Source organism: Danio rerio, chromosome 3, assembly GCF_049306965.1.
Source record: "Danio rerio strain Tuebingen ecotype United States chromosome 3, GRCz12tu, whole genome shotgun sequence".
NCBI classification, from domain to species: domain Eukaryota; kingdom Metazoa; phylum Chordata; class Actinopteri; order Cypriniformes; family Danionidae; genus Danio; species Danio rerio.
Genome location: NC_133178.1, coordinates 15,749,920 through 15,774,295, shown reverse-complemented (window position 1 = coordinate 15,774,295; position 24,376 = coordinate 15,749,920). Strand labels below are relative to the sequence as shown.

The 24,376-nt window shown below is 35.1% G+C and overlaps 1 protein-coding gene across 6 annotated transcripts in view; it reads right to left on the bottom strand.

The window, feature by feature from the left end:
• stat3 (signal transducer and activator of transcription 3 (acute-phase response factor)) overlaps window positions 1-24,376 on the bottom strand; it is a 76,807-nt gene that overhangs the window by 7,753 nt on the left and 44,678 nt on the right. For 2 of the 6 annotated variants that reach the window (NM_131479.1, XM_005163793.6), the window contains 15 exon segments: window positions 1,177-1,236; window positions 4,893-4,935; window positions 6,574-6,792; window positions 8,685-8,824; window positions 8,949-9,043; window positions 9,161-9,213; window positions 11,663-11,798; window positions 12,273-12,371; window positions 17,111-17,194; window positions 17,313-17,360; window positions 18,391-18,484; window positions 20,835-20,864; window positions 20,955-21,014; window positions 21,100-21,192; window positions 22,829-22,987. In NM_131479.1, coding sequence (NP_571554.1) covers window positions 1,177-1,236; window positions 4,893-4,935; window positions 6,574-6,792; window positions 8,685-8,824; window positions 8,949-9,043; window positions 9,161-9,213; window positions 11,663-11,798; window positions 12,273-12,371; window positions 17,111-17,194; window positions 17,313-17,360; window positions 18,391-18,484; window positions 20,835-20,864; window positions 20,955-21,014; window positions 21,100-21,192; window positions 22,829-22,987 — 1,413 coding nt within the window. 6 annotated transcript variants of the gene reach the window in all.

Genomic DNA, 24,376 nt, shown 5'->3' with positions numbered 1-24,376 from the left:
TAGTTTTCTTACCCTCAACCAAGCCAAAATAAGACTTATACATGATACATGTCAAAAGTCTCGGAGCCACAAAAATAATACATTTACCAAATAAAGTTCATACACGCACAACACAATTCACATTTACAAAGTCCAATTTGTAAATTCAAAACAATTCATAAATACAACACACAGTTTGTGAATTCACAAGAAAAATCCTAAAATTTTTGCCAAATGAACCAGATTTGTGTATTTTCGAATTGTGTTTTGAACTTAAAAATTGGATGTGTGTATTTTTGAATCGTGTTTTGAATCTATGAATTGGATTTATGTATTTTTGAATCGTGTTTTGAATTTATGAATTGGATTTGTGTATTTTTGAATCTTGTTTTGAATTTATGAATTGGATTTGTGTATTTTTGAATCTTGTTTTGAATTTATGAATTGGATTTGTGTATTTTTGAATCGTGTTTTGAATTTATTAATTGGATTTGTGTATTTTTGAATCGTGTTTTGAATTTATGAATTGGATTTGTGTATTTTTGAATCGTGTTTTGAATTTATTTATAATGTTTTTGTATTTCTGAATTGGATTTGTGTTTTTAAAATTTGTATTTTGAACTTACAAACTGGATTTTGTAAATGTAAATTGTGTTATGGATGTATGAATTATATTTTGTAAATGTTTTATTTTTAAGACTGATCTGGCTCCATAGATTTCATCAGAAAAATGTCCTCAACCTACATTGTTTAACATTCAGACGGGCAAAACCATCAATATAACAAACTTGACTACAGAAAAAAAGGAATAAAGAACAAAACTGAAAGATGAGGGACAAAATGGAAGATTCAAAAGTAAAAAAGTGTTTTCCTTAAGTGTGACATGTTTCTATTACAGCTTCCGAGTAATAGAAAATGAAGAATAAACCCCCCTCATGGACAAAAGAACAAGTTCACCGACACAAAACAGAAAGATGAAATATGAAACACTGAGTGCAGTTCCAGTCCAATCCAAACATTGTGTTATAAAGTGATGAAGTGAGCTAAACAGAAACCCCTCGGACAAGATCTAGAGATGTTAAAACAAGTAATCTATGTTAGCAGGCAGGTGAGTGTGTTTACATCTTACACACACACACACACACACACACACACACACACACACACACACACATAAAGCAGCTCCCTAATGCCTACCCAGGGAAGCCGTTCCCAAGCAGCTCACTGTCCGGGAAGTCCATGAAGACAGAAGGACACCTATGAAGAGAGGTCAGTTATAGCCTGCCTAACACACACACACACACACACATTTACACACTGTCTCTAGTAAATCCAACCCTACTACAAGCAAAGAAAGCATTTGTGATTCAAATAAGACTTAGATTTGAGGCAGCTTTTATTCCATCCATATGTTTTGTGCGTTTCCTGCTGTATACAGTTTGATGCATGATTACAGTTTATTAAGCAAATCTTAAACCATTTATTTCAACATAAAATAACATTCAAAATGCATTTTAGAGGCAAAGGAAGTTATATTTTGATTGTGTGATATGAATGGGAGGAATCAAACACACTTAATTAAATGTAATGCAATGTTAATTACAAGTTTTTGTCTTGTTTTTATGTTTTTGTTTCAATAATCTAAATATTCTTAAAACAATATGCCTTTTATAGACAAATAATAAATATTTTTTTGTTTAAAAAAAAAAAGTCAAAATGAAGAGAGTTTTAGCTTAAAACAACCAAAATAATCGGCCAGGTATGGCATCAAATTCCCGCCTAAAGTATCGCTATCGAGAATAGAAAAATGAGCGTAAATCAAAAACTCAAAAGCAAAAACTAAACGCAGAATAAAAAACAATGAGGTCACGTACTGAAAGATAATGAGCGTGAATCAAAAATGCAAACTGAGACAAATATAATTTTTCTGCTCATGTTTGAATGTTTTGGGTGCTTTTGGTCTTTTCTCCTTTGCTCTTTTTCCCACATTCTGCGAGTTTCAGATACCTGACACCTGTCAGTGATCAAGGGGGATTCATATAAATATTATATACTGTAAATTCAGACACCGGTCCATGATTCCAGGGAACTTATATAAATATAAACATTTATACCGCAATATCAGGTCTGTGATCGCAGGGGTTTCATATAAATATACTGTAACTTCTGAACCTTGAGGCGGATGGGCTACAGCAGCAGAAGACCACACCAAACGCCACTCCTGTTAGCCGAGAACAGGAAACTGAGGCTACAATTCTTACAGGCTCACCAAAATTAAACATTAGAAGATTGGAAAAAAATGCCTGGATTGATGAGTCTCGATTTCTGCCATCATTCAGATGGTACGGTCAGAATTTGGCATTAAAGAATGGATCCATCCTGCCTTGCATTAACGGTTCAGGCTGGAGGTGGTGGTGTAATGGTGTGGGCGATATTTTTTTGGCACACGTTGGGCACATTAGTACCAATGGAGCATCATGTCAATGTCACAGCCTACCTGGGTATTGTTGATGACCATGTCTGTCCCTTTATTACCACAGTGTACCCATCTTTTGATGGTTACTTTCAGCAGGATAACACGCCATGTCAAAGTATGAATCATCTCAGACTGGTTTCTTAAATAGGACAATGAGCTCACTGTACTCAAATGGTCTCCAAAGCCACCAGATCTCAAACCAATAGAGCACTTTTGGGAAGTGGTAGAACGGGAGATTCACATCATGGATGTGCAGCCGACAAACCTGCAGCAACTGCGTGATGCTATCATGTCAATTTGGACCAAAATCTCTGAGGAATATTTACAGTACCTTGTTGAATTTATACCACGGAGGATTAAGGCAGTTCTCAAAGGCAAAAGCAGGTCCAGCACTTTACTACTAAGGGGTACCTAATAAAGTGGCCGGTATGTGTATATTCATATGACACAGCCAGAAGATCAACCCTTCAATAATGGACAGACTGCAGTCTGATACAATATAAATATTTATATTGATATGAATTCCCTGAAATCACTGTGGACAGGTGTCTGAAGTTCCAGTATATACTATTTATGAATACATGAAACCCCTGCAAAAAAGCATAGCCGTCTAAAGTTACAGTATATACATAATATTTATATGAACCCCCCGTGATCACTGACATGTGTCTATATCATCTGAAACTCTTGGAAACAAATGCAACCCCACCTGGCACACCGGGCAGCCACAAGTTGCATTGGAGTGACGTCAACTCCCCTTTAGTAGGAGCAACTGTCAATCTCGACTGTGAACCAATGATGACATTGAAGCCTGCCAGTGATTTAAATGAAACTAACAATAATATATGACTATATTATTTAGAATGCCACAGCAGAAATCGAGACTTATCAGGCCAGGCAATGCTTTTCCAATCTTCTATTGTTTCATTTAGGTGAGCTTGTGCGAACTGTAGCTTCAGTTTCCTACTCTTAGCTGAAAGAAAGTGGTCTTCTGCTGCTGTAGCCCATCTGCCTCAAAGTTCAGAAGTTACAGTGTATTTATATGAAACCCCTGTGATTACAGACTTGATATCACAGTATAAATGTTTATATTTATATGAGCTCCCTGGAATCATGGACAGGTGTCTGAAGTTACAGTATAAAATATTTATATGAATCCCCAATGATCACTGACAGGCGTCTGTATTATCTGAAACTCACAGAATGTGTGAATAAGAGCAAAGGTGAAAGACCATAAGCACCCAAAACATTCAAACATGAGCAGAAAAACTGATTTTGTCTGAACACGTTTTCATTTTTGATTCACGCTCATTATCTTTCAGTACACGACCTCATAGTTTCTTATTCTGCGTTTAGTTTTTGCCTTTGCATGTAAAAATTTTCCACGCAATGTCATTATTTTGATTAACAGCGTTATTTTTTAATTCCATGATACTTTAGGCGGGACTTTGGTCTCATAGATGTAATAAGTAAAATAAGTAAAAATAAGTATAAGTAAAAATCTTGATTTCAAATTATTTATTGCCAAAGTTTAGCTTGTTTTAATGAAAAATTCACTTAATTTTGACTTATTTTTACTAAAAATAAAACTGTAGTTTTTACTTGTGTAGAAAATGCTTATTGATTTAATAATTTTCATATATTTGGACTAAAACAAGAGAAAAACATGTCTAAAGATTATTTTGAATAATCCCTATTTAAATAAAAAGATAAATGCATATTAAAGTAAAAAAATACATGTCCATTTTTATTTCACGTTAACAACTTGATCTTTAAAATTACATTAAACTTCTCTTGATAAAATATCTTACATTTAACTATCCTAAATTATGGAATCATAGGGTTACACAACAGGTTATATGAATGTGCTTATACATGTAAAGAAAACAAAAGTAAACCTGAACCTCTTTTGATTATCGTGTGTGTGTGTGTGTGTGTGTGTGTGTGTGTGTGTGTGTGTGTGTGTGTTATGTTTTAAAGCATCTCTCTCTCTCTTCCTGTGCAAGATTGTGCTTTTTTTAGGATGATGTGATGTGAAGGGTCCGTGCAGGAGAGTCAGTAGTGGCTACATCCCTGATCCATGGTGTAAAGTGAACTGAGTGGAGGCATATGCTCCTGCCTGAAGAGTCACCAGAGATTTCAGAGTTTACAAGAGGACAGAGAGACTCCAGCAAACTCAAACACACACATACATACACACACACACACACACACACACACACACACACACACACACACACACACACACACACACACACACACACACACACACACACACACACACACACACACACACACACACACACACACACACACACACACACACACACACACACACACACACACACACACACACACACACACACACACACACACACACACACACACACACACACACACACACACACTCAGAGAGGAAGAAATAAGTGCTACTTACGGGGTGACACAGATGAACTTGGTCTTCAGGTAGGGTTGAGTTACTGAAAAAAAAGCAAGAAATGGATGTGGTCAAATGAGTTTCGGACTTTAAATTGAGCTGCTGGCATAAAAAGGAAAATATACAAAAATTAATAAAATTACACACAAAAAAAACACAACTTAAAAAAAATCATAAAAAAGTCATGAAACAGTCTAAGTTGAACTAAACAGAAACTATAAATGCACACGTTTTGATCACCTCATCTAATGAATAAACAGCATAATATAGTAAATATTCAAAGAATTAACCTTGATGAAAACAGAGGTTTTTGGTCTGTTCTTAGCCTTCTGACTACATTTTAGTCTTCTCGTCAACAATACTGCATATTGATGTAGTCACTTTTAGTATCTAATGACATCTGAGTCATCCTGTCTTTGTCGGGGAATAAAAGGTCATCGTCAAATATTTTTGTTGATGAAATTAACACAGGTCCATATGATTTTTGAGATGATTACAAAAAAAGACAATTGCTCTTTGTTTAAACTGCTTTAAAATAAGTTGAAAGAACACCATTCTTTAAGTTTATCAAACTTTTTTTTTGCTTAATCTAATTACATGTGTTAAAACTATTAAATCAACTTAACTTCTTCATGTTGTCCCAACACAAATCCTTAATGTGGAAACCAACATTTTTACAGCGTATACAAGTCATGTTAAAAGGAATGGTTCACACTAAAATATCAGCATTTGCTCTCAATACAACTGGTTCCAAATTAGACAAGGTTTTTTTTTCATGAATGCCCACAAAAAAATATTCTGTAGAAAGTTGGAAACTAGTGTAAAATCTTATGGAAATCAATTTCTGTTTAACAAAATCACTTTTTCAACACATTTCTAAACATAATACTTTTTATAACTCATTTCTAATAACTGATTAAGATACTAGTATTTAGCTTAAAGTAACATTTAAAGGCTTAACTAGGTTAATAAGGTTAATTAGGCAAGATAGAATAATTAGGCAAGTCATTGTATAACGATGGTTTATATTTTAGACAGTTGAAAAAAAATATTGCTTAATGTAATGACCTTAAACTGTTTTTAAAAACTGCTTTTATTCTAGCCGAAATAAAATAAATAAAACTTTATCCAGAAGAAAAAATATTATCAGAAATACTGTGAAAAAAAATCCTTGCTCTGTTAAACATCATTTGGAAAATAATTAAAAAAGGAAAAAAGTTCACAGGAGGGCTAATAATTTTGACTTCAACTGTGAATGCACATTTGATAAAGTTGCCTTTTTGGCTAGTTTTTAATCTTGGAAGAGATTTTTTTAACTGGAAGTTTCAAAATAACAACTTTTAACTGAAAATCATTCAATTACTGTCAAATAAACATATAAATGTTTCAACAATTGTCCACAGATGTTCGAAATGCAGTGTTTTTAACTTTACAATAGAATAAAATCATGTTTTTTGTTTTTTTTTCATTCTTTCCTCTCTTATTCTTAGGCAATTTTCTCAGAAGGAAAAGTTTTAAGTAAACCACACCCATTCAGTTCACTTCCAGTATAGAAAGAGTCTCCAAAATAAATAAACATTGGATGAGAAAAACTCTGCCAATCAACAGACAGATGTGTTTTTTGTTTGTTTGTTTTTTTGTCTGAGGCAGAATGAATGATATTCCTGTAAAAGACACTCACCACATCCTGTGTCAGGGAACTCAGTGTCTGGATGGGCCTCAGGGCGGCAGTATTTGCCAAACGCCTCCTCTTTGGGAATGTCGGGGTACAGGTAGACCAGCGGCGACACTAGGATGTTGGTGGCATCCATGATCTTGTAGCCCATGATGATCTCAGCAAAAGACATGCTGTTGAGCTGCTGCTTAGTGTACGGTTCAACCGACTGAATCTGGGTCTTACCTGCACACACATACAGTGATACAAATGCTCGTCAGTGATTCCCAATATCAATGTTGATACCACCAAAACAAACAAAAAACAAGCCACATTTTAAATAATGCTAATTCCAAACATATGAATAAATAAACAAACAAACAAATAAAAGCACATTAAAATACATTAAAAAAGCAAACCAAATAAAATGCAAAAAAGAAGCAAATCTAAAACAAAATAATTAAATAAAAACAAAAAGCAAACAAAATAAAATAAGCATAACACAAAGCAGATAAAAAAAATACAAAATATAAAACTAAACAAAACAAATAACAAAATAATCTAAAGAAAGAGCACAAGATAAAAACAAAAACCTAAATAAAACAATCATCAAAACAAAAACAAAGCAAATTCAAAACTAACAAATTAAAAGATAACAAAACAAAAAAGCACAAAACAAAAAGGCAAATTCTAAACATAAATAAGTAAATAAATAAAAGACAAAAAGCACAAAACAAAAACAATTCAAAACAAAACAAATACATAAACATACAAAAATAAAACAAAGCAATCTAAATCAAGACAAAAGGCACAAGGCAAAAAACAAGAAAATCTTAAATAAAATATATAAATAAACAAAACAAAAAAGTTATAAACAAAAAGGCAGATTTTAAAAATGAATAAAGCACACAAACCCAAAACAAATTAAAAATAAAAGAATAAATAAATAAAAACAAAACAAAAAATAAACATACAAAAATAAAACAAAGCAAACAAAAACAAAACAAAAAAGCACAGGACAAAAAAAAAACAAGAAAAACCCAAACAAAATAAATGAATAAATAAATAAAACCAAAAAAAAAAGTGCTGAACCAAATCAAAGCAAATTCAAAACTAATATAAATAAAGCAAAATGTAAACCAAGCACAAAACAAAAAGGCAAATTCAAAACATAAAAAACACAACAAAACAAAACTAAAATAAAAAACAAATAAGTGGATAAAAAAAGCACAAAAATAAGGAAAAACTAAAATAAATAAATAAACATGAGCAATGAACAAAACAAAAATAAAAACAAAAATGTGCTAAACAAAAACAAAGCAAATTCAAAACTAACACGAACCAAAGAATAAATCAAAATGAATAAACACAAAACAAAGGCAAATTACACAAATATATAAACAATAAATAAAGCAAACAAGCATAAAACAAAACCAATTCAAAACAAAAATAAATGAATGAATAAATAAATAAAATAAAAAGCTAACCAAAACAAAATCACAAATAAATAAATACATATACAAAACTAAAAACAAAGCAATCAAAATTAAAAAAGCACAAAACAAAAACCAAGAAAATCCCAAACAAAATGTATAAATGATTCAAACAAAAATAAAAAGTGCTAAAAATGTAACAAATTCAAAACTAACATACATAAATCAAAAAGTGAACCAAAAGCAAAAAAGCACAAAACAAAAAGGCAAATTCTATAAATAAAAAATAATAACCAATAAATAAATAACAAAAGCAAAAAAGGCTAATTCTATAAATAAATAAATTACAAAAACAAACAAGCACAATACAAAGTCAATTCAAAGCAAATAAATAAATGACTAAATAAAACTAAAAGCAAAGAAAACCAAAAAACATACAAAAACAAAACAAAGCAATCCAAATCAAAATAAAAAAGCAAAATCAAAGCAAAAGGGCAAATTCCACACAAAAATAAATAAATAAAGCAAACAAGCACAAAACAAAACCAATTCAAAACAAATCAATATAAATAAATATGTACAGAAAGTGAAAATATGACAAAGTAAAAAGCAAACAAACTTTACATCACAATAACTTTTTTGAATGTCATTTTTGCCATATTTAATTCAGCGCGCACAATATCATGTGCACAGAAATGCATTCACCATTGATGTCCTTCTCGACCCACGTGAATGTGATTCCTCCCTCTTTGCTGCTTTCACTGAAGCGCAGCAGAAACGTCCCAGGAGGCTTTGGACTCAGGATTGCTCTCTCTCTTTCTTTACTGATGAAACCCATAATATACCTGACACACACACACACACACACACAAACAAGAGGTTGATGCACCCACCCATGCAGCAGCTGATGCAATGAACTATAAACACCGCATGAATGCACACACAGCGCAGTGCAGCATGAGCTCTCACCCTTCATTCCATAAGGCCAAAATATATTTCTTCACCAGGTCAATAATGTTGTCCAGCCACACCCAGAATGAGAAACCTTTTCCTGCCATGTTTTCCTGCGAGACACAAAGCAAAAGCAGAAGAAACAACGTTTAGAATAACTTGATAGAAACTAAATGATTTGCTCTAAAATTATAAAGAACAAGGAACAAGTGATTATTGCAGAAACATACTTTGCAGAACTTAGCCCATGTGATCTGGCAACCGGAGTAGTTTACACAGGGACCTGCGCAAAAACACACACACACACACACAATTAGACACTGATTCATACATTTAATGTTAATTTTATTATAGATAAATAATGCAAGTTAAAATCACAAGTTGACTCTAGGCATCTTATTTCTAAATGTGTGTGTGTTTATCTGAAAGTTGTGTTACAGTATCCTCTGAGATTTAAAGTTGCCTAAGAATCGAAATCTCTAGAGACACATGGACATACATAGTACACTAAAGCCAAGCTACATAAAATCTTTCCTTCTGTCTCACCAACAAGTGATACATATAATACAGCAGAGGACACGGTTGCTCGTGCCTTTTGGCTCTGTCCCTTCCTGAATAGATTCTGCACCAACATATTTGACTGGATACACAAGGTTTATAGCAGATCTTTTCTACCAGATGCCGATCTTGCCATTTTTGGCTTCTCACAAAATACTTATCTCCTTCAAACAATGCAAGAGTCTTTTGTGCAAGGCATGGCTAAAAGTCTGGTGCTGAACAATTGGAAATCACCTTTACCCCCTTCATTCTAGAACGAGATTTTCCAACATGATATCTGTTATTCAGATGGAGAGACTCGGATGTTTAAGTACTAGCTCCATATGAAAATGTTTGACTACTTGGGGTCAATTTCTTAATTTATTTGACAAATCTGCACTACCTGACAAAAGTCTTATCGTCAACCCCAGCTGTAGGAGTAACAAATAATTTGACTTCTAGTTGATCATTTGGAAAAGTGGCAGAAGGTCGATTTTTCTGATGAATCATCTGTTGAACTGCATCCCAAGCATCACAAATATTGCTGAAGATCTATTGGAACCCACATGGACCCAAGATTCTCACTGAAATCAGTCAAGTTTGGTGAAGGAAAAATCATGGTTTGGGGTTATATTCAGTATGGGGGCGTGCGAGAGATCTGTAGAGTGGATGGCAACCTCAACACGCGGAGGAATCAAGACATTTGTGCTGCCCATTACATTACAAACCACAGGAAATGGTAAATTCTTCAGCAGGATAGCGCTCCTTCTCATACTTCAACCTCCACATCAAAGCTCCTGAAAGCAAAAAAGGTCAAGGTGCTCCAGGATTGGCCAGCCAAGTCACCAGACTTGAACATTATTGAGCATGTCTGTGGTAAAATGAAGGAGAAGGCATTGAAGATGAATCTAAAGGATCTTGATGAACTCTGGGAGTCCTGCAAGAACGCTTTCTTTGCCATTCCAGATGACTTTATTAATAAGTTGAGTCATTGCAGAGATGTATGGATGCAGTCCTCCAAGCTCATGGGAGTCATGCACAATATTCATTCTTTTTCCACTGCACCATGACTTTATATTCTATACCGTACATTATTTCTGTTAAGTGACAAGACTTTTGTCTGAGCAAAGTCAGACTTTACTGTCCTAATTAAATAGTTCAAAATCAAGGCATGATCATGTTTTGTTTGGTAAAATAAGCGTAATCTAGAGGCTTTTGCCTTTCATACAAGCCACTTTAGATACCAAATTATCAACTAGAAGTTATTATTTGTTGTTCCTAAAACTTGGATAGGCGACAAGACTTTTGTCAGGTAGAGTATATCTCAAGAGCCATCCAGTGATCCCTCTGCAGTTTAAGTTACATACCCTCGTCTCTAGTTTAGGTTTTATGTGACTAATTAGTGTTTTGGATGTCTCTTTTTCTTTTTGTTTTCCTTTATATTGTCCTCTGTATGTCTATATGCATATATATATTAAAGTAATAAAAATAGCAAGTTCAGATTACTTCAGGCCAACTGTTAAAGAACAAAATTTCGATTGACAACTGTAATACCGTTAGAGATGTTTACATGAAAGTAAAGCATATAATTAGGGCAAGTGCTGCTGGTTTCCGAGCAAAACAGGAGACTGTGATAGTACAATCACTCATGATAAAGGTATAAGCTTTTACATTTGTAAATTATGAAAATCTGCATGAATGAAAAAACATAAAATGTATAATACATATTTTTTAGCTTCCTATGAAATATTCTATTATCTTTCACAACAATATTATCACACTATTTACAACTGTTAATATTTATTTATTTAAAACCTATAGATCTCTCTCTCTCTCTCTCTCTCTCTCTCTCTCTCTCTCTCTCTCTCTCTCTCTCTCTCTCTCTCTCTCTCTCTCTCTCTCTCTCTCTCTCTCTCGATACACGTAGACAAGATTTTATATTGTATATTTTTACACTGTTATAGTTTTATATATTATAATACATTTATTATATTAATACATCACAATATACTTTATAAACGAAGTCATGGAGAACACAAACTCAACCATCTAAAATGAAAGATTATTCAAAGCCAATTCTAATAATAATAATAATAATAATAATAATAATAATAATAATAATAATAATAATAATAATAAAAGCCTTTGAGTGCCACTGAGTATTAAATAACACAAACACCCATACACACACATACCCAGAAGTTTCTCTGCAAGTGTGGTGAGCTGCTCAATAGTAAGTCCTCTTTTGGTTGTGGACGAGAACTGCCAGCTGAGCACCTCCGCCACCTGATCCCATGTTCCTACAGGAGGTTTGGTGAAGAAATTCACGTTCTGTGAATAGAGGAAAAATAGAAAAGTACTTATTAGTATCTTACATGATGAGATCCAAGACCTATGAAGTGATAATGCAAATAAAGTAATAAAGTTTTCGTTTAATAACCAAAAAATGATGTTAAGTGACATTGTTATGTATATATTTTAGCTCTGAGGTAGAGAAGACACACTGAAATAGATATTTCACCCAAACTGGAAAATTGTGTCATTAATTTCCCAACCTTCACTCATTTCAGACATGTTTGTGTTTCTTTCTTATTTAAACATTTTTTAAAAATATCTTTACCTGTGTTTAACAAAAAGAATAAAAACCCCAACAGGTTTGAAACAAGTGAAGGGAGTAGTGGGTTCATTTTCACTTTTGGGTAACTGCCCCTTCAACGATCCCTTTAGGTACAAGTCAAAAAAATGTAGCACTATTTAACACAACCAGAGGTTGACCAATGTACAGCACTTCAAAGTATTTCAAACCTTGGGATGGTTGGTCAGCATGTTGTACCACAGGATGGAGGCCCATGCGTTTGGCATTTGACAGATATTAGAGATGACCACCACCGGGAGAGAGTGCGTCTGGACACAGATAAAAGACATTCAGATTAAACAAACAATAACAAATCCTGCTTTATGTCAATCAGAAATATGTGTACAAGTGCAAACACAGACCTGGACGTTGAATGATTAAAGGGGTTGTTCACCTAAAGATGACAATTTACTCTCTACTTATTGCACATTATAAAAAACTACAAAAAATTGTGCAATTCTAAGCGTGCCTCACATGGATGAGTGGGTTTGACAAACCACCAGTAGAAATCACACTCTTTCATCACCAGACGCTCTTACAATCACTTTGTCTAAAAAAAAAAAACTCTAGCACTTAATTTGCTAAAAACAAACAGTTCTTTGTGTAATCAACACTTCTGTGTTTATTGCCTATTCTTGTTGAATCGCTGAATGCCTCCTCAAATGTAAGTCGATTTAGAGTCTGCTAAAATATTAAATGTAAGGCTACGTTCACAATGCAGGCAAATGTGGCCCAAATCAGATTTTTTTTGCCAACATGTGACTCAGATCTGATTTGTCTTGACAGTGTGAACAGCCCAAACCGCGTGGAATCTGATCTTTTGAATTCAGATTTGTGCCACTTTCAAATGTAGTATTAAATCAGACACAGATCTGGGGCCTCATGTACGAAGACTTGCGTGGAAATCTTACTAAAACATTGCGTACGCACAAAGCTGTAAATGTGCGTACGCAGAAAAAAATTCAGATGTATGAAACACTGTGTACGCCGAATCTCACGCATATTCTTTTGTACATCCGAATGAACGTGAAACTGAGCGCAACATGCACGAGCACAAAACTCCTCCCTGCCTCCTCCCCCGTATGAATATGCTAATGACTATGCTAATGGCAAAACCCAACGAAAAAGCAACGGCAAAATCAAGCAAAAAGAGAAACTTTGAACAGAATGTGAAATGGAGGTGCTGCTTTCGGAGGTAGACCAGAGAAAAGTGGTGTTATTTGCAAGTTTGTTCTCCGGAATTAACAACAAAAGAAAAAAATAGAGTGAGAGAGTTTAGCTGATGCGGTTAACACAGTTGGGTCTGAACATCGCACTGAGTGCATTAAAAAAAAGAAATAATGTGGTTTATATCTGTAAAATGTTGCAGGACGCTTAACAGTCTCAGTGGCGCGCTCGTAAGACGCTTGTGATCATGAATTGATACGTTCGAGCATGAACTCGGCTTGAATCCAGCGTCTGATGAACTCTTTCTTGTTTTTTCCCCCGCTACATATCAGATTTTGCCAACTATTTATCACGAGAAAGACAAGTAGGAATCATCAATAAGTTCATATCAATAAGCATCATATTTTATTTGCACATTTATTGAATGGAAATGTTTCTGATTCACGCATGCAAATTCATCTTCAGATAGTGTCTTTATAGCAATGTGCGTGCGGTAGATCGCTCAGATTACATTGGGAAAACAGGTGACTGCTGCAAATTGTGCTTTAATGTTTAGCTGGTCAAATGTATGGTATGGAAACCTTATATACCTGCTGAACCAGTCTCATACAGCTGCCATTGCAAGGCTCAGACACTTTGTAGAGAGGAATTTAACACAACTGCCTCTAGGAGTCGCCAATGGAAATAAAACAGACACGCACAAAAAATGTGCGTACGCCTGCCAGAAAGCTGCACACATTTCCACGTTCAGTTCAATGTTAGTAAATACAAACGTGAGCGATTCTGAGCATGAAACCTGGCGTACGCAAAGTTTTTGTGCGTACGCATCGTTGATACATGAGGCCCCTGATGTTTTGCAATGTGACCAGTGTGAACAGTTATGTAGAATTTCACATGATTTTTACATAATCTTTGAGCGACATGCGTCATCATTCTGTACTGCAAACATCATCTACTCCATAGTAGTAGAATAGCACACAAGGTGATTACTTTACCACAGTTGGTCATTTTGAAAAAAAAAAATTGAAGGCAAAACTGGTGCGTGTTAACCAATCTGGTTAACGATTGGGGTATGGTTTGAAGTTGAAGAGCGCCGGGGGGTGTTGGGGATAGGGATCTATGCACAAAGAAAGGTGCACTTTCATTTTAAGCAGGGACTTTCTCTCCGAGAGAAAAAAGGGCAGGAGCACAAGCACCCAAACACCCCCTCTCTGCATGTGCATGTTGTTTATAACAAAGTGAAAGGAAATAACTCTGCAAACAGAGATAACCCAACTGCCTTCACACGTTAATCTGTGGCTGCTCATTAACCCTTGATGAGTTCACTACACCGGTGGTCAGAAAGACGCGCACCACAGTTGTCATAAATCACAAATGATCAGTGTTTTCAATCACAAGTGACTTACTTTAGGTTTCAAATACACATTAGCAGAAGCAGAACAACCATTTACAGTTCATGAAATACACCACGGTTGTCTGTGTAAAGGTCAATAATCATATTAAGCATAATCTGAACATGTGCTTACTTCATACAGTATACACATTCTGTGCATAATTAGACATGTTATGCTGTCTGTAAGTGCACTTTTGCGCATGCGGGTCAGTTTAGGACCATGATCTGTTCACACTGTAAATTTGACATTGGCCACATATAAAACAACAATTTGAACAGCCATGTAAAAACAATCTGACCAGAGAAAAAGTCAGATTTGAGCATTAGGCCTTGCAGTGTGAAGGTAAATGTGTTTACTCTTTACAAAGTGGTACCACAGTATATAAAAAATAAATTACTATGGAAATCAGATGGGTTTCCACAATTTTTCTAAATATCTTCTTTTGTGAAACTCATGAAGTTTTGAAACAATTAAAGAGTGAATAAATGATGACAGAATAATTTTTGGGGGGTGAACAACTGCAAACACAGCCGAATGGTTTAATGACCTCACTTAATTACCCTGCCGAGTGTGTGTTGGTATTTGACGTGAGCCTGTTGTGTCCACCCACAGAATAGGCATGTGCGCACTCTTATCAGCTCATAATAAGCACACAGGCAGCACTGAGGGTTTTAATAAGTGGCACATTACACAAGGACACGCTGTCGGGTTACATATTCATGTCCTCCCACTGCTGGTATCACGGCAACAGCCTATCACAATGACCTCATTGGCTTTCAGGATGGCGAATCAATCGCTTGAAGCAGTGTGATGATGGACTTAATCGGCACTCAGGGTTTCATAATATTATCATCTTTGATTTGATATAAAGCCCAACAGGATAACGTCCCTGTGACAGGAATCGTGCCGCGATAAGACGTGTTTGACATTTTATTTGGTTCTTAAATCTCGATTGACGAAATAAAGTGTCATTTTTAGGTTGAAATTACTTTTTAGGGTGCTATGATTTCACTGACTCTGAAAATGCAAAGAGCATTGCAGAATCCAGTTGTAAAAGTCAAATTAGATACATAACATGGAAATCATGGAATTTGGCAGGTGAATAAATCACACGTAGCGCTGTCCACAATCAAATTGTGATGTAAACTATTGTTAACAAATATTAAAAAAGATGGAACCTATTAAAAATGTGAGATCTGCGTATTCTGTTGGTTTCTGTGTGAATGAACAGTGCAGTGTTGTTTACTGCATACAGTCTGAAGCATGAGCGTAACGTTTTTTTTACAGATTTATGTGAGAAAAGCTATCATATCATGTATACGTAAATTATTATTTTAAAAAAATTAATTTTACTAAAATTGTAGTTTTCAAAATAATTTAAGAAAACACTTAAGTTATATATGTAATTCTTAAAATTATATTTTTGCTAAATTCTTCAAAAGTTGTTCAATTGTTGATCACTTTTTAGGATTTCAATTAACTAGACGTGCTTCTGACTGCAAAAATGCATTTTATATATGTGAATAAAACACTCACTCACGAATATGCATACATGAGCATATACACAAAGGCGCACATGCACGCACTCAAACGCATGCACACATGCTCACATGCAAATGCACGTTCGCAAACACATGCATGCAAACGCGTGCATGTATGCAAACGAATGCATGCAAATGCACATACGCACGTAAACACACATACACAACACAGGCAAGAATGCAAACGCAAACACACAAATGCTTGCCCGCGAACACATGCGTTCAGTGGCACATGAGCGAAAGCATGCACGCAACAGCACGGGCATAAACTTTCGCACGCAAGCTCACACACTTACTCACTCATTCATGCAGATGCATAAATAGCTAAGCATGCACAAATGCAACTGCACGCACACAAACACACACACGCAAATGCACATACGTAATCGCACGGATGCAAATTCACACACGCAAACGCACACATGCAAACGCACATACGCAAACGCACGCACAAATGCAAATGCACGGACGCAAACGCACAGACGCAAACGCACAGACGCAAACGCACGCACGTAAATGCACGTAAACGCACATACGCAAACACAAGCAGGCACATAAGCAAATGCAAGCGCAACAGCACGTACGCAAACGTACACATGCATGTATGCATATGTACACACACCCACGAACTACTAAAATTAACTCATAGAAAAAATGGAATTTAAACAAATGTAAATTCTACAGTGAATCAATCCTTCAACAATGACATTCATACTGAACTAAAGCGAATCATCACTGAACTAATGAACACAACAAGCATTCTGTGGAACTTAACATGCATGAAGCTTGTTTCGCAATGATCAAACTTCATACCTGATATTAATTTTAGTTGTGCTTAGACGCGATCTGCATTGTATAAAGCGCTACAGAGATGAAACTGATGACTTGAAATGTGTATTTTTTTACCTCAAGGTCGATCTTAAGTCCTTGGTGGTAGACTTCTGTCTCGAATGTGATCAGATGCAACTCTTCGGTCACTATCAGAGAGGCCTGTAGTTCAGAGGTCTAAGGTTAATGCTTATACTGACTTCACTGTCTTCACTAGAAGCAATGAAAATATATGCATAGCAACAAAAATGATTAAAAAAAAATGATAAAAAAGCCTTACATCACTATTGGTTCGGCCTCCATTGCCACATCTCTGCTCTCGTAGAGTCTGAAAGACAGGAAAAAAAAAATAGAAAGCTTGTAGAGCATTTAAATGTATCAAACTGTGGACAATTTTCTGTAAAATGAGCTTTATAGTTAATTGCTTTTAATTCGTTTTTATATTCATGTGCTGCATGTCATCTGCTTTGACATAATCTGCATTGTAAACAGCACTATGAATTGACTTGACTTATTAAAGGATTTAATATCCAATATTCAAGTTCTTGAATAATTTAAAGAGAACAAAACACTTGAATGTTTTATAAAGCAACATTTCAATGTCTGAAAATAAAAAATTTCTACCAATAAAATATATAAATAGTCAAGTTACGAAAAGCTTGCATTCGATAGGTCATTGAAATAACTTTTCTTGTATTTTCTGACCACTGTGTAAATAAAGTGAGGTTTATTTTTTGGTGTTTTTCCAAGTGCAAACATCTAAACTTTTATATTTTTAAATCAAGATTCACTTCATTCTGAAGTGAAATGACATAAAAGCTTGTTTTTGAGGATCACAGACACTTGTTTTGAGCATAAACTCTTCTCTAAAAACAAGAATGTATCTCTTCACTAAGAATCTCAAGTAAACATCTTGATTAAAGAATACTGTTAAAACATTTTATGCTCTGATGTGTTACAGAGTATGAAACAGTGACTATGAATTTAGGAATTCGAATATAAAAAAACTGTGATTTATTATATATACCCAGTAATTTTGAAGCATATTTGTAGCCTATGATGAACTAAGCTAGTGTAAAAAAAATTTGATAGTTTCTTACACAATTTTTGACTTCAACAGTAATTGTGGCTACTAATAAAGTGTATATCTTTCTTTACTAAAAGCAAAAATCTTGCTCGAAATTAAATATATTCAATGCTGAAACTGATGTGCACAAATATATTTGATTATGTTGAGGGAGTTTTCCTTTCTGTTCAGAGAAGCATAACAGTGCTCCCAGTTAAAGAAACACAAACAACTCCAGAAAACACATGGTTTGGAGCTTTGAAAAACATACTAGCATACTGGCTGAGCTTACCAGATGTTTGAACTCTGCTGACAGGCTGCCATTGTTGGATTCCTCCATGTTCATCACCTTAGTGTTAGTGCCAAGGATGTTGAACTTGCGTGAACTGAAGAAAAAAAAGCAGAGGGCTAAAGTAATGCAGCAACTTTTATAGATACAAGCAAGAAACACAATTTCACTGGATTTTTAAAAAAATAACACCTAGTCAAAAGAAAATCTAAGCACTCCTCTAATCTGGTGCTGTGGCCAAATGTCTTTAAATGAAAAGTACCACAGAAGATCAACAAACGTTTCATCCCGTTGCTTTTTCTTTTCTACTGTGATATACTTAATTATTGAGTGCAGACCTTCTTAGGCACTTTACAAAATGAAATTTCAATTTATTGATTATTAATTTTATTATTATTATAAGTATTAGGGCTGCACAATTCTGGCTAAAATGAGAACCACAATTTCAACACAATAATTCAACTTCAGAATTATGAATAGTTGTATTCTGATGTCATCACTTTACTGTGCATTAATGACCAGGACATATTTATGCCTAATAAGGTCCACCATTCCAAGTCTATACAAAGTGTTTCATTTTAACCAACAGTAGACCTACACATAGGCTTAATATTAGTATTGTAGTTTTGCCACATGTTTGAGAAAAACAATACAAATAGGCTACTCATGGTGACGCAGTGGCACAGTAAGTAGTGCTGTCGCCTCACAGCAAGAAGGTCGCTGGTTTGAACCTCAGCCAGGTCAGTTGGCACTTCTGTGTGGAGTTTGCATGTGCTCCCTGCGTTCGCGTGGGTTTCCTCTGGGTGCTCCGGTTTCCCCAACAGTCAAAAGATATGCAGTACAGGTGAATTGGGTAGGCTAAATTATGCGTAGTGAATGAGTGTGTGTGGATATTTCCCAGAGATGGGTTGCGGATGGAAGGGCATCCGCTGTGTAAAAAAAAGTACTGGATAAGCTTTAAAAGTACTGGATAACCTTTATTTTACATCTACAGAATTGTAAGAAAATCGTGATCTTGATTTTAAGCAAAAAAATTGTGATTTTCATTTTAGCCAGAAATGTGCAGCCCTAATGCATAATAGCCAAATATCAGCCATTTATTTAATCTGCCAAATATGCATTGATCTATCACTATAATTTAGTTTAGTTTAGTTTTTGTTTACAAGGTCAATGCACATCAATAAACATTAAATACTGTAAAATTTGCCAGAATTAGCCAGAAATGGCTATTTTTAATCTGTAAACCCCTTACAGAATGTACCTAAAATAAAAGCACAGCATAATAACATAGAATACACTATCATTCAAGAACACAGTACTAATGCTATCTTGTCATTAACCAATTTCTAACATGAGACTGAAAAGAACGAAAAGTACATGATCTTCAAATTGTTGGTGGGATGGAGTTCCATTCCCTGGCAGCTTTCACTGAAAACTGACTAACTGAATTAACTTTTTTTGAGAGAAATAATACAGTCCCCTTTTTCACCACCTCTAGTAGTTTGGTTAGCAGTTGTTCTAATATTCACAAACTAATTTAGTGGTGAAGTCGGGTTATGCAGGGTCTTAAACATCAAACAGATATGTACATATTTAATTCAATTTTCCTAACCAAGCAGGTTGTATTTCTTTAATGTTGAACAATTGTGAAATTGAACTGAATTCTTATCAAGGCTTTTTATAGATTGTTTGTATAATGATTCAAGTGGCTTTAAAGTAGTAATGCTAGCTTGGGACCAAGTGGTTAAACAATAAGTGATATGAGAAATGATCATGGAGTGATAATAGATTAGGTCAGCCTCACATGACATCTGAAAATCTAAAATTTCCTAAACTGAATCTGACCCGGTTACAAACCTTTTTAACCTGTGACTTAAATGATAGTTTTGAATCTAGCGAAACTCCAAGGTACTTGTACTCAGAAACAACTTGTAATCTTTCCCCTGATACATATACATCTGGTACTACACTTACCCTACCATTCTTAGAAAAGTACATACACACTGTTTTAGAGATGTTTAACTTTAAATGGCATTGTTCCAACCAGGCTGAAAGATGTACTAGCGATTCTGTCTGAGTTTGGTTGCAACTTGTAACACACTACTACTATTAATAAATATAACAGTGTCATCAGCATACATTTGTATATTATTGTAAGGACAAATAGATGGAAGATCATTAATATATGAAGTAAAAAGTAAAGGGCCCAAAACAGATCCTTGTGGAACACCTCTGGATAAACCTAAAGGGGCAGATCTGTAATTCTGTATATTAACACACTGTTTGACCAGACAGGTATGATTCTATCTGTTTTAAAGTTTGTGAGGAGAAGTTAAAACCTACTAATCTGGACATGAGATTTACAGTAGCAAAGGCCTTCCTGAAATCAATTAAACAAATCTTGATCATTTGCGATGAGAAAAGTGTCTTTTAACATTATAACTCACCCTCGAATGGCTGCCACGTCACCTGACTCCCTGCAGAAGACAGGAGGTAAAAATGTAAAAATATAAAAACTGGCATATCAAAACATAACTCTGATGTCACCGACAGGGACTTGGACTTACTTGTCAATACACACTTTGATTTTGAGCTGGTAATTCAACTCTGGGAATTTCACAAGTAACCTGAAAATGAGAGGAGGGGGGAAAAATGAAAAATTCACAATCTTTGTCTCGACGTCCTTTCTAAATGAGCAGTGAGTAAACCCACCTGACTTTGGTGGTAAACTGAACTCCTGTTTTGATGACAAGGGGTCGGTCAGGGTGCATGGGCATGCAAGGCTGCCTCTCCACAACAAATGCACTGTGAAAGCAAAGACAGAAAGCATTATTAGATCATATCCTGCTTCATTAGCCATGTTTCAATCCAATGATGCAAATTAGATTCTTGTGCAAAGCTGGAATATGGCATAAAACATTTGAAAATAAAGCAGTGTTTCCATCCAATGAGTTAAAGAGAACAAAATTGACACTTCCTGATAATCTGGTGCCAAATAGCAAAAAGAAAAATGCTATTTGCTGCTGCCAAAGAAGCGACTGTAGATCTTTTTGTTTAGTAAACAACTTGTGAAAGAGAAAATGCAATTAACGTGCGGTGGGTTTTTAAAGACAGTTTTGGAGTAATTTGAATGTCTATTACTGATGTCCCTCTGTGGCTGTTTTTAACAATCACATGATCTGAAAAAAAATCGATTTTTTGATGAACATGCTGGACTTTATTCTCTAAGTGAACTTTAATTTTAAACTAATTTCGAGAGGAGCATGTGCTCATGACTGACCCAGCTGGTCCACATTAGCTAATCATGATCCTCCAATCAGAAGATCCCAAGTCACTATATATATATATATATATATATATATATATATATATATATATATATATATATATATATATATCCTCTTTTCCTTTCTACAACTATCTTCGTCTGGAAGTAACCCCCCTCCTCCTCTTCTTTCACCTTTTTCCAGAATGGACGGCACGGTGGCTCAGTGACTAGCACTGTTGCCTCACAGCAAGAATACCAATGGTGTTGGGTCCTCGCTGGGTCATCTGGTATTTCTGTGCGGAGTTTGCATGTTCTCCCCGTGTTCGCGTGGGTTTCCCTGGTTTCCTCCCACCATCCAAATGTGCTCTTATTTTTGAGCCTAATTTTTGAGCACCTTGACCTTTTTTGCTTTCGGGAACTTTGATGTGGAAGCCGATGTATGAGGAGTGCTATCCTACTGAAGAATTTGCCCTCTCCTGTGGTTTGTAATGTAATGGGCAGCACTAATGTCTTGATACCTCCGGGTGTTGATGTCACCATTAATTGCATATCTCTCGCACGTCCCCCATACTAAATGTAACCCCAAACCATGATTTTTCCTTCACCAAACTTAACTGACTTCTGTGAGAATCTAGGGTCCCTTTATCATTTGTTGCTCTTACAACTTGGATCGACGACAAAACTTTTGTCAGGTAGTGTAGACTCTGAGCAAATGTACTACCTTTTCGTTATGTTGGTGGCCGTTTTTGCCCAATTGACTTCCAATAAAAATACATATTTGATTGCAAAGGCATGACACCATCATGAATTCTTGATTGTTGGTGTTTTTTTTGCACAGACCTATCTAAAGGGTTAACGGTGCCAACTGATGATCAACCTCTTCCCAACAAAAAAAATCAAAAATGCATCTAAAATCAAGAATGCATGATTATTTGCTGCCATGTTTTTATTTATATTTTAAAAATGTTGTTATCATGGAAGTCAATGGGGCAAAAACAGATACTAACATAACGAAAAGGCAGTCAATTTCAACAGTACACAAGGGTTAATTTGCATCTTGGCATTTTTATTAAAATTCTTTTATGCAATACTCCAAATTATGCATTAAAATAGATTGGTAGAAACTTAGCTACTGTTTTTGGAGATTAAACAAGAGAGAGGGTGATTTCAAACCTTTTCATAAGGTTGCGGAAAAGATCTACGATCTTCTCCTCCAGAGCTGGACGGTGCTGAATAATGGGGTCCCCTTTATACGAGACCTTCTGCTGAAGCTCCTCCAGTTTTCTGATCTGCTGTCTTATCTGCAGCTGTGACTCAGCCAAAGAAGTAATCCTGAAATCAGATATTAAAGAAGTTATTTAATGTAATTGCATGTTTTCCTTTGGATGAGTTTTAGAAGCTGTACGTGCATATCTAAGATCTTGAAGACAAAGTCTCAAACCCCAAGAGATATTCTTTATAAAAGTTAAAGGCATAATTTATCTACAAATGAAAAGTTTCATATGTATTTACACCCAAGTGGTTTTAAATTTTCATAAACTTTTTTTTTTCTGTTGAACACAAACGATATTCTGAAAAATGTTGAAAACTAGCACAACAAAAATTCTATAGAAGTCAATGGCTGCTGCTTTGCAACATTCTTTAAAATATCTTCATTTGGGTTCAGCAGAAGAAAAAAAACAAGCATGTTCAGTCAAGTGAAGGGCGAGTAAATAAATGAAGACAAATTTAAAATTTTTGTGTGAACAGTCCCCATTAAGACTCATCTACGCCTTCCTCATTCAAAAACCTCATTCAAAAATGCCCCTGCAAAACTATATCACTGGCCCTGTCCCAAATGGCAAACGTCATATGCGCTTGTGGTCTTGCGGCTCTAAAATTAAGAATGTGTGTCAGTGTCCCTTAAGTCCACAAGACCACAGGGTGACCCAATTACCAATTTGCTTTTTTATGGCTACCATGTACCATCGATGCCCACCTAAACTAACATTTCACCTAAAATATCCTGTCAATTACCCTCTCTCCACTTGTTGCAAACCTGTTTTGATTTCTTTCCACTATTACACACAAAAGATGATATGCTTAAGAATGTGGGGAACTGGTACTACTTACAGACTTCCATAGTATTTTCTTTAAATACTACAGATGTCAGTGGCTACCAGCTTCCACATTGTTCAGAATTTTATCTTTTGTGTTTAACAGAACAAAGAAACTCAAAGGTATGAAACCAAAGCTACTTTTCTATTCAAATAAATCCCTATTAAACTGTTACACTTCATTTTTTAAACAACGAATTTCAGAATAATCTAAATAAACTTAAGAATGAAAAATTGTTGTCCATGGCTTTAATGCTGGATGTTGGATAATCATTATATAACCAGTGTCATAATTTGGTCTTCAATTGACAGTAGTATCACTTGTTGCAATATTTTTGTCACAATATAGACCATTTTGAGGGACGTAAACAATAACAATGGTACTAACGTACGTATTTCCTGTTTTACATGTTTTCATTTGCATACCTTCCAAGAATCCAAAAAGGTGCATGTATTGATATATAATCTTATGATAGCTGTTTTAATGTCGAGTTAAGATTGAATTCCCTCCTTTTACAGCTATGAAATTGTTTGACAACAAGCAGGAAATGTTCATGGGCAAATGACATTCCCTCATTGAAATGGTCTATATTCAACTGCCAACTATTCCAGCATATGTTTTTGC